The following is a 12,617-nucleotide window of genomic DNA, read 5'->3' as shown; positions in this document are numbered from 1 at the left end:
ACTGAAGAAGGACTAGTGTTGTTCGAAAGTTTAGGTTATATCTATCGCTGTCAAACGTTTACATGTTTGCTTTTGCCTATAATTGTAATACAAAAAAAGAGATAAACTAACCCATCTTGTGATCGCTGTGTAAAGATTTTCAACAAATAAAGAGGGAATCAGACAGTGTCTCAACCAGGATTTAAATTCGGGACGTTCTTCTGTATGAAAGGTCACTTGGCCACTATTATATTGCCTCTTGATCTTGCTCTTCTTGATCTTGATCTTCTTGATCTTGCTCTTCTTGATCTTCTTGATCTTCTTGATCTTGCTCTTCTTGATCTTGCTCTTCTTGATCTTCTTGATCTTGATCTTCTTGCTCTTCTTGATCTTCTTGATCTTCTTGATCTTGCTCTTCTTGATCTTGCTCTTCTTGATCTTGCTCTTCTTGATCTTCTTGATCTTGCTCTTCTTGATCTTGATCTTCTTGATCTTGCTCTTCTTGATCTTCTTGATCTTGATCTTCTTGATCTTCTTAATCTTGATCTTCTTGATCACTTTGTACTTTGTACTTTTTTAAAGTGATTTTTACCTACTCAATTATTTGTTTATTTATTTACGTATTTTATTTATTTTTTTTAAATACAATTTTATTTTTTTATTTATTTTTATTTATTTATTTATTTTTATTTTTTGTCATATTGTCTAAGCATGCCTGTCACAAGCTTTGCTTTTTTGGCTATGCCTTCTTCAAATCATCTACATTTCTTTACATTGTACTGTTTTTTTAACTTCTTGATCTTGATCATCTTGATCTTCTCGATCAAGAAATATTGATGTGTTATCGATCAGCTCCAGATAGAACAACACGCAATACCATTGGGGGAAGGACTAGTGTTGTTTGAAAGCTTTGGTTCTATCTTTACTTGTTAGCCGTTTGCTTATAAATGTTTGTACATCGACCGAGATTCAAATTTTCACCAGAGTATTGTTGTTTTTCAGTAATTCAATTGAATAATAGGCATATCATGGCCGTTATTATTGTTATTGCTGTCGTTGTAAAGGATCATTATTATTATTCCGCTTGGCAAATTATTAATACAAGTTTCTATAGCTTGCTATTGAATATTTGGGGTAAAATGTTGCCTTTGCAAAGAATATTTGGATATCTACATCAATATAGACCTTTATATTTGTACTTTCGTTATTGCATTGAACTAACCATGAGCTATAAATTGCCATCTTATTAGGAACTTTCCGATAAGAAACGGTAGATGTTGTGATCCATAATCAATTGTATTTTTGTCATTATTACTAAAGTGAAACTAAAATATGAAGGTAATGTCTTTTTAATTGTACAGTATTTCTTATTCGACCTATGTTAACTCATCCTAATCACAATAAGCCTATCTGAATTCGAATGTCATTTTTATTTTTATATGGCTTAAAATAGTGCATTGATATGAAATTGCAAATGTAATGCAATAGTTCATTACTATTAAATGGCTTAAAATAGTGCATTACTATGCATTGAAATTAAAATATAAGGAAGATAAAGGTAATATCTTATTAATTTTAGGCCATGTTAACTTATCCAAATCATAATAGGCCTAGGTCTATCTGCATTCGAATGGCATTTCAATTTTTATATAGCTTAAAATAGTCCATTACTATGAAATGGCAAATATAATGCAATAGTGCATTACTATAAAATAGCTTAAAATAGTGCATTACTATAAAATGAAACTAAAATATGAGGAAGATAAAAGTAACACTTTTTAATTGTATTTCTCATTGGATCTATAGCTCTTCCGAATCACAATAGGCCCATCTGCATTCGAATGGCATTTATATCTTTATAAGCTTAAAATAGTGCAGTACTATTTAAAGTAGTAGTGTAGTGGAGAATACACAAATACAGTAAAAAAACCCCCAATTTTTGTAAATACCCCACAGGAATACTGTTTACGAATTCTAATGTGGGATAATGTATATAAGTGTATACTTAATGATTGTATACGTACTGTTTTGTACACCATGTTATAACTGAAATTTAAGACTTAGAAACGGATGGAATAAATGACTTTGAAGCAGGAAAATATACCCCATAGGAAAAGTTGAAGGCCCTAACATAATAATACTAAGAAGTACAAATATGAATACCGGGTAATCAGCCCGTACATTTAAATTTGTTAGTTTAATCATGGACCTATTTAATAAGTCCATGGTTTAATCATGATTATTAACGCGAACAGTAAGTAATGGGATTTTTTATAGGAAAATCGCGAAATAAAAAAAAAACAACAACAATGTAAACATATAGGATAAGAAAACATAGTTCCAATTGCATTTAATTTGCTATGCAAGGTTTCAGTAATGTTTTGTCAATTGGCTTTGGATCTGCATTTCCTGATAAATCAATATTCTTATCAATTGTGACCTCAACTATAATAGGTCATTGGATTGATATAAACATTTCATACAGAATATCTAATAGGCCTAGATCACGAGTCTGGTCTGTGCTTGTCAGATAACTATAAGTCCAACACAGAGAAGCCGCCATGTTACTTAAGGCTACTACTAGCTTCATTATTTTAATTATGATACGTCTATATGGATTAAATGTTATGTCTGAGAGATGAAACCAGGATTTACCCGAGCAGCGAAGCTACTCAGAACAATTTGAGAGAGTTCCAGAGGAGGAAGCCCCAAATGTTTTAACAAATGTTGAATTTTAAAGGCTTATTTGTCGATTTCTACAAACTGTAGAAATTACATAGAATTCTTCACCCCGACGATTTATGGTTCTTCTGACGCGGGGTTCCTCCATTGGCGCCACCCCTAATAATAAGTTTCGTAGATTGACTATAAATATCAAACTATAAAAGTAAATATTAAATATATTATGATAGTGGTTCAGAAACCTGGCACCTCAACAAAAATTCCACAGAAAAGCTAGGCCTACATGTCAATGGGAAAAAGACTCAAGTTAAACATACGTATTCTAGACAAAATGCAAGCGGCGCAACAAGGAAACGGTGACGGAGAACCGGATCAAAATAAAATTGTCAAAACAGAAGTGGAAATAGGTAGGGCAAGTGGTAAGAACAACGGACAAAGAAGAACAAAGAGAGTAATTGAACAGAGAAATAGGAGACCGTCCCGACCTGAGAACATATAGGATTAGGAATATGGGTTTGATAAAGAAGTGCAATGACGTAAGGGGCGCACGCTCCCCCATATTTTTCGTAAAATACTTGTTGTATACGGTAGCTTATAAGAAATTACCATGCTAAATAGTAAAAAATCAATTATTATACAACCCAAATTAACGAAGGTGCTAGGGGTTTATTTCCACTTTCCACACCCTAAACAGGGCTCTGCCGAGGCTCGCTCCGCTCGCACATCCGCTCCCTCCCTCCTTTTCTTAACGAGCTGGAATGCACTCCTGAGGTGGAAGATTTTTAAGGAGGAATTTGAAATCGATTTATCTTCTTAAATTGTCAACCCGAAGAGGGTAGTTGTTGGTGTTCCTGAAAATATGGTATTTAAAAAAATCGAGTGCTTCAAAGTAGTCACCTTCTGAAGAATGCTTATTTCTTGTCTTTCTACTTATGGAAGAAGGAAAAGAAGTTTAAATTTTTTTTATCCTAGCCTACGATTACTTTCATCATCCAATGTCGGTCATACATATACGATTACTGGTTTTGCCTGGAACATAATATTTTCAGGAAATTTCGATTAAGTCAATTTAGTACAAATTGCACAATGGCAAAATGTTTCATCAATTGCTGGTAGTACATAAGTGAGATACATAACTGGATACAATTTATTGGCTTGCCCACATAATATGTTCGCCCACAATGTGACGTGCGGTATTATAAAAGACAAAAACACTATAGGCCTAACAAAAAATTCCCCGAGTTCTTTGCCAACATTGTTAAAATCACTTTTGCTCTGGTTACAGCATTTTATCTTTAGCAGAGCAATTTTGGGTAATATAGGCCTACACAGAATTGACGGTCTGTTCTATTCACAATATTTTTAAGGATCAGTAGGCCAATACTGATAAATATTTATGTTTAGTATTTGGGTTAACTGCCGGATACGAATTGACTGTGACGCAGGAACAGTTAGAAGTAAATCATAAATACATCATGGGAAAACATCATAAATACAATAATAATAATAAAGTCCATGAACTAATAAATCGTACTTTTTAATTAGAAATATTTGTTTAATGAAAATAAGGTTTATATTAATTCTATATGTTTATCTGAATAAAATGCGTTCATTTTTGTAGTAAAATGTCACCATTATCGATGATTATTGATGATAATGATATGCAGTTCAGGTCACTTCCAGTTGATAAATTTTTATTGCTTTTTGAGTCAAAAACAACATTGGATATAGTTCAGATTAGAGATTAGAGAGCTAAAGAGTTAACGCAGGTCTTTGTGTTCCAGTGTCAAAAGTAGGTCATTCATTAGCCTGGGCTAGGCTAGTATTAGCTTGAGCCGAGAGAGTGCTCAAGAGCAGACGATACGGTTGTTGTGCTTCATGCAGTAAGCCTTTTACTATCGTCTGAATTATATTACATGGTGTCAGAGGTCGGAGAAAACAGAGATGGTTCGAAGGGCTAGGCATGAAGAGAGCATGGAGCTGAGCAGTATAGGCGAAAGTGTTTATGCTGCCGAGGCTGTGCTGAAGAAAAGAACAGTTAACGTACGTATTTAGCTAATATAACAGTATTCCTTTTTTAGCCTAGGCGTCAGAATAAAAGCGTGCTTCTCGTTTCTTTGTTACAGGCCTAATTGCGTTCTTTGTGCTCTTTCCGCAGGATCAGGAGGAATACTTAATCAAATGGAAAGGATGGTCGGTCAAGTAAGTTAAATTTATAATCGGCTAGATATCTCTAAATATTATAATTCGTTCTTTTAACATAACTTCTTTAAATTTGTATCCAAGGTACAGCACATGGGAACCGAAGGAAAATATATTGGATGAACGACTGTTCAAGGCCTTCGAGCGGTAAGTTCAGCCTGGCCTCTAGCTAGCCTACAACAGAGTGTAATTTAACACAACAGCATACTGAGATTGTCGTATAGCTTCTCTCAGCAAAATAGCACAGTATATCCGACAGTCACACTGCATCTCATCTTACGATCTCTTATGCCACGTTTTATGCTTACATTGTGTCTTCATAGGCAGCAAGAACTTGAGGCAGAGCAGCCTAAGAAAAGAAGACGGCGGAGAAAGAAAATAGTTCAGGTTAGTCTGATGACAGCAACATTATTAAAGTTAAACTTTATCTCATTGATTAAACAATATGACAACAATAATGTATTAATGCTAGAAGTTCATAGTCCACAATATTATAAGACTTGCATAAGTTTATATAAATATATAAATAAATGAATATATATAAATAAAATCTGGGTATTTTGTAGTTGCACATGCCTTATATATAGTGATTGATAGTATGTATATAATATATGCACCTACATAAACATTATTAGCCTATATAGGCCTATGTATAAATAAACAACAGACGAGGTAGTAAATTTTTCGATCATAGGTCTAAAAAGCTATCACCTCTTATAATAATAGATTGCAGCAAATACCTCGTCTGTTCTTTCATTTACTATTTTCCTACTATTGATTTTGATTATTTACATATTACTACAGTATATATATATATATATATATATATATATATATATATAGGCCTACAGTATTTATGTATATGTATTATTGTATATTATAGATTATTATATATTAATGTATACTATGGATTTTTAATATTTTCATAAATATATATATATATATATATATGTATATATATATATATATATATTAATGTATATATGTGTATAGCCTATATCTCAAGCATTGAAGCAAAACTTTATAACAATGAGACACGTAGATTAAAACTTTATAAAGGTGTATATTTATGAAAGCAATGGACTTGTCTACATGCCTTGTACATGTTTTGTTCAACGTACACAAAATACGCAAAGATTCTGTTACAAGCAAATATTTACAACCTGTTTTGATTTTAAAAAAATTGTCATGTTTAGGCGACTCAGTCTATTGCACCGTTGGATGAAATTTTACAGGAAGTCGAATCGATCGAAGCACGCTGTCACAGTACCCATCCACCTAAGGCACAAGATCGAATATTAGCAGGAGAAGAACACACAATTCACGATGCATCGAACGGTGACGTCATATATCAGAGTGAGTCAAGAGTAAACACAATAACAAATCCTCCGACGGAAGAGATTCAAATGTGCTACGAACTTGCTTCTGTTGTTGACGACAACGAGGTCAAGAAGAAAAAGGGGAAACTTTCCATCGTTGAGACAAAACCTAAAGCAAAACGAGGCCGCCCTAAGCTGCTTATTAAATTTGTCAATAAGAAGATCAAAGAAGGCAAACGGAAGAAAGATGAGAACCCGCTACATTTTAAAGAACGAAAGAGAAAAAAACTTCATTGGAAACAGCGAGCTAAGTTGGAAGCTCAACTCCAGGCGTCTTTATTGGCAGCTGCAGAAGCCGCAAAAGCAGAACATGTAGTTGACCAACCGAAAGAGGAAGTCACAACATCAAACGGGAACTCGAAATCGTTGATTCCAGTTCAGCCAGTTACCGTCGTACCTGAAATAATCCCGATCCCAGTGAGGAGAAAGCGAGGGCGCCCGAGAAAACACCCACTGAAAATACCACCGCCAGCCCCGATAATAACTCCAACGCAACCCGTAATTGAACAGCCCAACCCAGTTAGCAACAACCATAAACAAAGGCGCTTCCCAGACTACAAACTTCTGGCAGAGAAACAGGCTCTTCACAATAAACGGGACCGAATGAGCATATGGCGGCCATCAAATACTCTTCTTAATAGTGTGCTCGTGACCGATGTATCAGTAGGAGGAATAATGGTCACTATTAAAGAAAACTTAAGATAGACTTTCATCAGCCAGTGAAATATCTGAATCTAGTACCATCCACGTAGTGCATGTCAAATCTTTTGAAAAAAAATTAACAGTAATACCGAAAAGTTTACAGTAAGATTTTAACAGTAATACAAAATTCAAACCGACGACAGAAGCATGATGTCAAAGGCAGATTGTTAAAACGGTTTGATTTGTGTCTTGCCACGCGTGTTCAGTACAAATTAGTTACGAGTTCTTTTTATACTGTTTGTTCAAAGCATTTTGCTACAATTTTATTAACTCCCCTTCGAGTGACCACGAGGTAGATAGCTTATTCTGTTCTGTACTAGACCTACCGTATATAATGGGGTTTATCCTACCGCTAGATCTATACGCTGTAAATGCAAAGGAGTGAAGATAGCGTGACTACAGGGTTCACACCAATAAAGTGAATTAGAAAGAGTAAAAATGTGAAATTACCATTGTATCTACACAGAATTCTACTAAATGTGTAACCATGGAGGTATAATGGTGCAACTAATTTATGAATAAAAAGAGTGACCGGAAAGTAGTAAAATTTGAGTGAGCCCTCTAGGCACTCTACTAGGTTGCAAATCATGCTTTTGCATTTAGAGGATTGCTTACTATTTCTACCTTTACATAGGCCTACCTTGGTTGAAAACTAAATATTAGAAAAAAAGAAGTTTAAATATTATAATGTTGCATGGTGCTATTTGGTATGATAATGTGACGCCTGTATTTATAGCAAAAACTATACCCTGTTAAATTACTCACCTTGAATAAGGGCTTAATACATCTAAAGTCTGCTAAACGCACGGTGCGTGGCGCGACCGATAACTTTTTACGACGTTCCGCTCAGACTAGTGCCGACGGTCAACCGTCTGGCGTTGCGTCGGGCACATACAGTGTCGATATATTTCGTGTGCCGATGCGGTCGCTTGACGTGCTGTGATGCGCCAGGCTTTAAATGAAAATTATTTCTCTATTGTCTTACATAAGTGGTATTCTTATGTGCGCGTTCGCAATGTACGCACATGCGATTACGTCATCGGACTCTTGTAGAGATACGAGAAATGAGAGACGCTACACCATAGTTATGGCGAGTTTGGGATGTTTGGATTTTACACAAGCATCTGAAGGATGGAATTATTATGACGAAAACACGAAAGAATACCACTTTTAATAAGTCATTCGTAGTTTGAACTGCGCATACCCGTATGAAGGTCAGTCGACTTGCACAAACATACACAATGTCGAGTGACTTTGGATAACGGGCATGCGAAATTCAAACTAAGGGTGCGTTCGAGCCATACACGCTTATTAAATTCCGTGTATATGACAGGTAAACGCACGGCTTTACACCACGGGGGTCCCCGCATTCGAGCACAAACTTATCTTGTCTAACCGTGTAAAAATTTACCTTGGAAATACTCGTTTGAGGTCAGCGAGGCAATAGTATATCACATCATGCCACGCAATATTTACGTTTCTAACCACGCTTCACGCACTTGTACTGTACTCCCCTGCGCAAATACTTCAGTTTATTGGTGAGATAAGTTTCATATGTAATGTGTCGTCGCAGTTTATAAGTGTGTGTATGCTCTATTTAAAAAAAAAGTAATTTTAAAATTGATATTTATACAATCTATTATAAATATTATCGGAAAGGTATGTTTGATAAAACTCAAAACAAAAATAGAAATAAACAGAGGTTAATATTACAAGAGGATGTTAATGGGTTTTGTGTTATCTCAGTTTCAATTTATTGGCGGTTTACGTCACCTGGTGATAACTATATTCTGTCAATTGTCTGGTCAAAACACATGGAAGAGTAATTCACAACAACACATCACCTGTATTATGTGAACTGTTGACGTCATCGGAGCAGTTCGTCCACATGAAGCATCCCTTCCCTAACCCAGCGTACTGTCACTAACAGAGTAGGCATTAGCATAAGAATATGGCAGTGTGTATACTTTACAAAGAAGCCGTAATACTTTTCTCTCATAACTTTCGCAAAAAGTAAATCAATTCCTGTCAATGACCCATAATTTTAAAGCTTATAACAATACCAAATTCAGACTGTACTTTGGTCGATCGATCAACCATTTAATTGTACCGTAAGTATGAACACTTTTTGAAATCGATTACAATATAATCAATGTAGGCCTACATACAGATTTGCAAAATTTTATACCTGTATGAACCGATAAGCTGAAAAAGTGCTTTATTTCAACTCCCTTTAACCAGTGTTGGCGCCAGCGGGGGAGGGGACCAGGGCCTCCCCCCCCCCCCCCCCCCCCCCCCAATCTACTCTTAAATCATTCCTCTTCAAATAGTTCAACTTCTTTCTAACATCCTCCAGCGCCGGTGACAAGCCAGTTTTGTTTGCTTTAATAGGCGCTTTAAAAATGTGTATTATTATTATTTATTATTATTATTACATATTAGTATACTCTAAAGTTGATTAAATAAGCCTTTGAAACTCCTGAATTTTTTGGGGAAACTTTTGGGGGGCTTCGCCCCACTGGACCACTTAAAATCATTTTAAGCGACGTTCGACCACGCCCACTTTGCTCTCGTCGGGACCTCGGACCCCCGTCTGGCAAATCCTGGTGCCACCCCTGTCTTTAACTAACATACATTGACAGTAACGCTTTCAAATACCAAGCGAAATGGTTACATTCTAAGCGGCCGGGCGCGCGAGGCCCGAGCCTATCTATTTATCTCGGATAATAAAATGAAGAGGAGGGGAATGAAACCTTTATTTAAAATCACTCCAAAAGTGATTATTTAGAAAGTTTATAATCATATTAGGTCTTCCATGCACATGTAAAGGCAATATATAAATAATTTGTTGAGAACAATGGTTAGAAATTCAGTTTTTCTCGTCAAATGATTCGTTTGCCTTTTATGTGTTTGCGCCCTCTATTTCCAATAATAATGTCGACTGTCAGGAGTTTTAAGTTTTAAGCTCCGTTAGTGTGCAAATTACGATAAGACTTAATTATAGCTCTGTTTGAGGTTTGAATCATTACGAGTTCTTTGTAAAATTCACTAGAGCCACGTTTCCCAAACTATGCTCAAATTCATAAAATTTCCTTCTTTCCACGCCATGGTTGGGGCTCAGGTGGATATGGTAGTTTTTGCAACTGTGAGTATTTAAGTGCCCTTTTCGGGTACCTATTTAATTAATTCGAGTTTTTTTTTACCCACTTTGTCAAAAATAAAAAGAATTAGAAGTCCCATTCCAGGCATCCAGAGGTACAAAATACTGAAAATGTTCGCATGTCACCGCCAAGCAATGTGGCGCTGACGTGGCGTGGAACCCCATTCCATTCAGCACCCCCTTCCTTAAATTCTGAATACGCCATCGGTAAACACATGGGTTTTAAGACTCAGAGTGTGGGTTGGGGGGAAATGAAGAATAAAGGGAAAATTGTATTCAAATTTAATCTGAGAGTGCTATTTCCGGCCACCTACGGGTGCCAGAATCATAAAAATTTCTTACCTCAGCCCCAACTAAGGTGGGGCTGAGGTGGATGTACCTTCACTGTGAAACAAATTCCTGTATTCGCCACCGTTTTCTGAAAAGGACGATCATTAACAAAAAAAAAACGCTGTTAATACTAATGTCTTCATTTTTTACAACATAAAGCATCACAGGTGGGATCTTATAAAGGTGAATGTCCAATTTACTATGACATTTTATCTTACATGGGTCGCGGCTTGTCTGGGAAATCACAAATTGGGTCCCGGAGAAAAACGTTTGGAAAGCAGGGCACTAGAGGTTGGATGTTAGAATTTGTGGGGGATAGATAAAATCCTAAGGTTAATGCTTACTGCTCATGCACGTTTAATGTGAAAAACGGTTCGATACGGTACCGGAACCAAGTGATAATCTAGGCCTCCTATAAATTTCCCTCGGATCATACCTATTAAATTAGGTTGATTATCCAGCTACCATTTAAGTCAAACAAAGGAAACAAATTTGGCTCTTTAAATCATCAAATTTAGGGGGTCTCGAATTGGAGGGGCACTGTATATAATCTGTCTCTTATACACATCTAGATGTGTATAAGAGACAGATATAAACCATTTAAGTCAAACAAAGGAAATTGACCGTGAATGAAACAAGGTAAATTGTCTTCTTTTCCTAAGGATACAATCGAGGTGCACAGCGAGAGATTGAACCTCCAACCACAAGGTTTAGAAGCAGGGCCACAAACTCTGCGGGACGACAAACCGTCTTAAGGTTAAATTTGCCTATTAAACGTTTTATAAAAATAAAGGAAGAAAACTTACCATACAAAGCCTCTTGTGCACGTAGAATACTCTTTACATGGCCGTATATAGGCTATGTGGTTTCTGAATATTTTCCTATCGTTTTGCCTCATTACATATAAATTAGCATAATGTGTATCCACGTGCTTTTTTCCTTTAATATGCTCTCGCCACCACCACAGGATTTAGAAATCATCAGAAATTGATTGCAGTTTATGTATAAACCTGAAAGGGCAGTGGTGGCGACAGAATTTTCCCTGCAAGAGGGTGGTGGTATGTTCCTGTCTAGAAAGCCGATGTCACAGACGATAGCGTAGGCCTAAGTGGTGGAGCCCGTGGCCGCCCAAAGCCCTTGCTTTTAAAGTTATACTTTCTTAATCGATTTTAGAATTTCATAATCTGCAAAGATTACGTGAGATTTTTTTCTCCCCCCCCCCCACCGAATTGTGTTGAGCTAAACGACAGGGGAAGATGTACCTCTTTCCGACGAAGCCAAGGCCCTCTGCCACCCATTGGCAAAACCATTGGTCACGCGATAGGCCTATATTAGGCTAAGTTAAGAAAATACATTTTTTCTCATCTGATGTTTATATGCCAGTGTTAATCGAATGTGTACAACATGTGCTTTACAGGGAAATTAATGAATGTCGACATTAATTTTCAACCCATGCACCGTGTTCATCAACAATGCGGTTTATATTACCATTCTATTCATATTTAACTACCGAATCTGATACATATTGCGTCTGCATAGGCAGACGATTTGACAAAATCCTTATCACATAACATCATATAGGACTAAAAACATGCAGCAAATTACCTATATTACCTAACCGTAGATATCGTAGGGATCTCGTAGGCCTACTTATAAAAAAAAAACCTCCATTATTTTTCTCTGGGGTTTTGTGGTTTCCTTATAACTGACTGGTGCATCCGGTTTGTATAGCATCTGAGCATCTAAGCCTATCAGATCGAGACAATGTTCACAAAGCCGATCTTCACATACACATTACATTATTTAAATTACCCTTTATCTATCCGTCACAATGTGCTAGAACATGAATATGATATATCTTCATTTATTAACCTCTTTAGTCATAAAGAGGAAACAATTCAACTACAAGAACGACTAAAACAACGGGAAATTACCTTAAAGCTGACAAAGTTGACTAAACACAGTGTCAGTAGGGACACAGGCCTGGCCCACTGCGAACACTTAATCCTAAATTATTCCATGTATGATATACCGTACTGTACAATAATGGAACTAGGCTTAATTATTAATAAATATGATAAAATGTATAATATTTTTTTAGAGGCAGGGTCCCTGCTCTCTGTATCATCTCATTTTTTTCTGCTCGTTTTGTCTTTGATTTTACCTGAAATTAAACAGTTTAG

The 12,617-nt window shown here is 36.2% G+C and overlaps 1 protein-coding gene across 1 annotated transcript; it reads left to right on the top strand.

Moving 5' to 3' along the window:
• Positions 1-4,355: 4,355 nt before the first annotated feature.
• On the top strand, positions 4,356-7,772 carry LOC117107481 (chromobox protein homolog 6-like). Its single transcript, XM_033249180.1, has 5 exons — positions 4,356-4,704; positions 4,820-4,863; positions 4,948-5,010; positions 5,187-5,250; positions 6,060-7,772. The coding sequence occupies exons 1-5, from the start codon at positions 4,606-4,608 to the stop codon at positions 6,945-6,947; spliced, it is 1,158 nt and encodes a 385-aa protein (XP_033105071.1). The 5' UTR covers positions 4,356-4,605; the 3' UTR covers positions 6,948-7,772.
• The last annotated feature ends 4,845 nt before the right edge of the window (positions 7,773-12,617 follow it).

Source organism: Anneissia japonica, unplaced genomic scaffold (genome assembly GCF_011630105.1).
Source record: "Anneissia japonica isolate Jap-2015-1 unplaced genomic scaffold, ASM1163010v1 scaffold284800_len683186_cov164, whole genome shotgun sequence".
Classification (NCBI taxonomy): Eukaryota; Metazoa; Echinodermata; class Crinoidea; order Comatulida; family Comatulidae; genus Anneissia; species Anneissia japonica.
Note: the sequence above shows the minus strand (reverse complement) of the source record. Positions and strands in the feature narration are given on the sequence as shown.

Bases quoted from the DNA above. Each gene is read 5' to 3' on its own strand.
- LOC117107481 (XM_033249180.1), top strand. From the start codon at position 4,606: ATGGTTCGAAGGGCTAGGCATGAAGAGAGCATGGAGCTGAGCAGTATA. The intron at 4,864-4,947 runs GTAAGTTAAATT...TTTGTATCCAAG, and splicing joins TGGAAAGGATGGTCGGTCAA to GTACAGCACATGGGAACCGA. The intron at 5,011-5,186 runs GTAAGTTCAGCC...GTGTCTTCATAG, and splicing joins CTGTTCAAGGCCTTCGAGCG to GCAGCAAGAACTTGAGGCAG.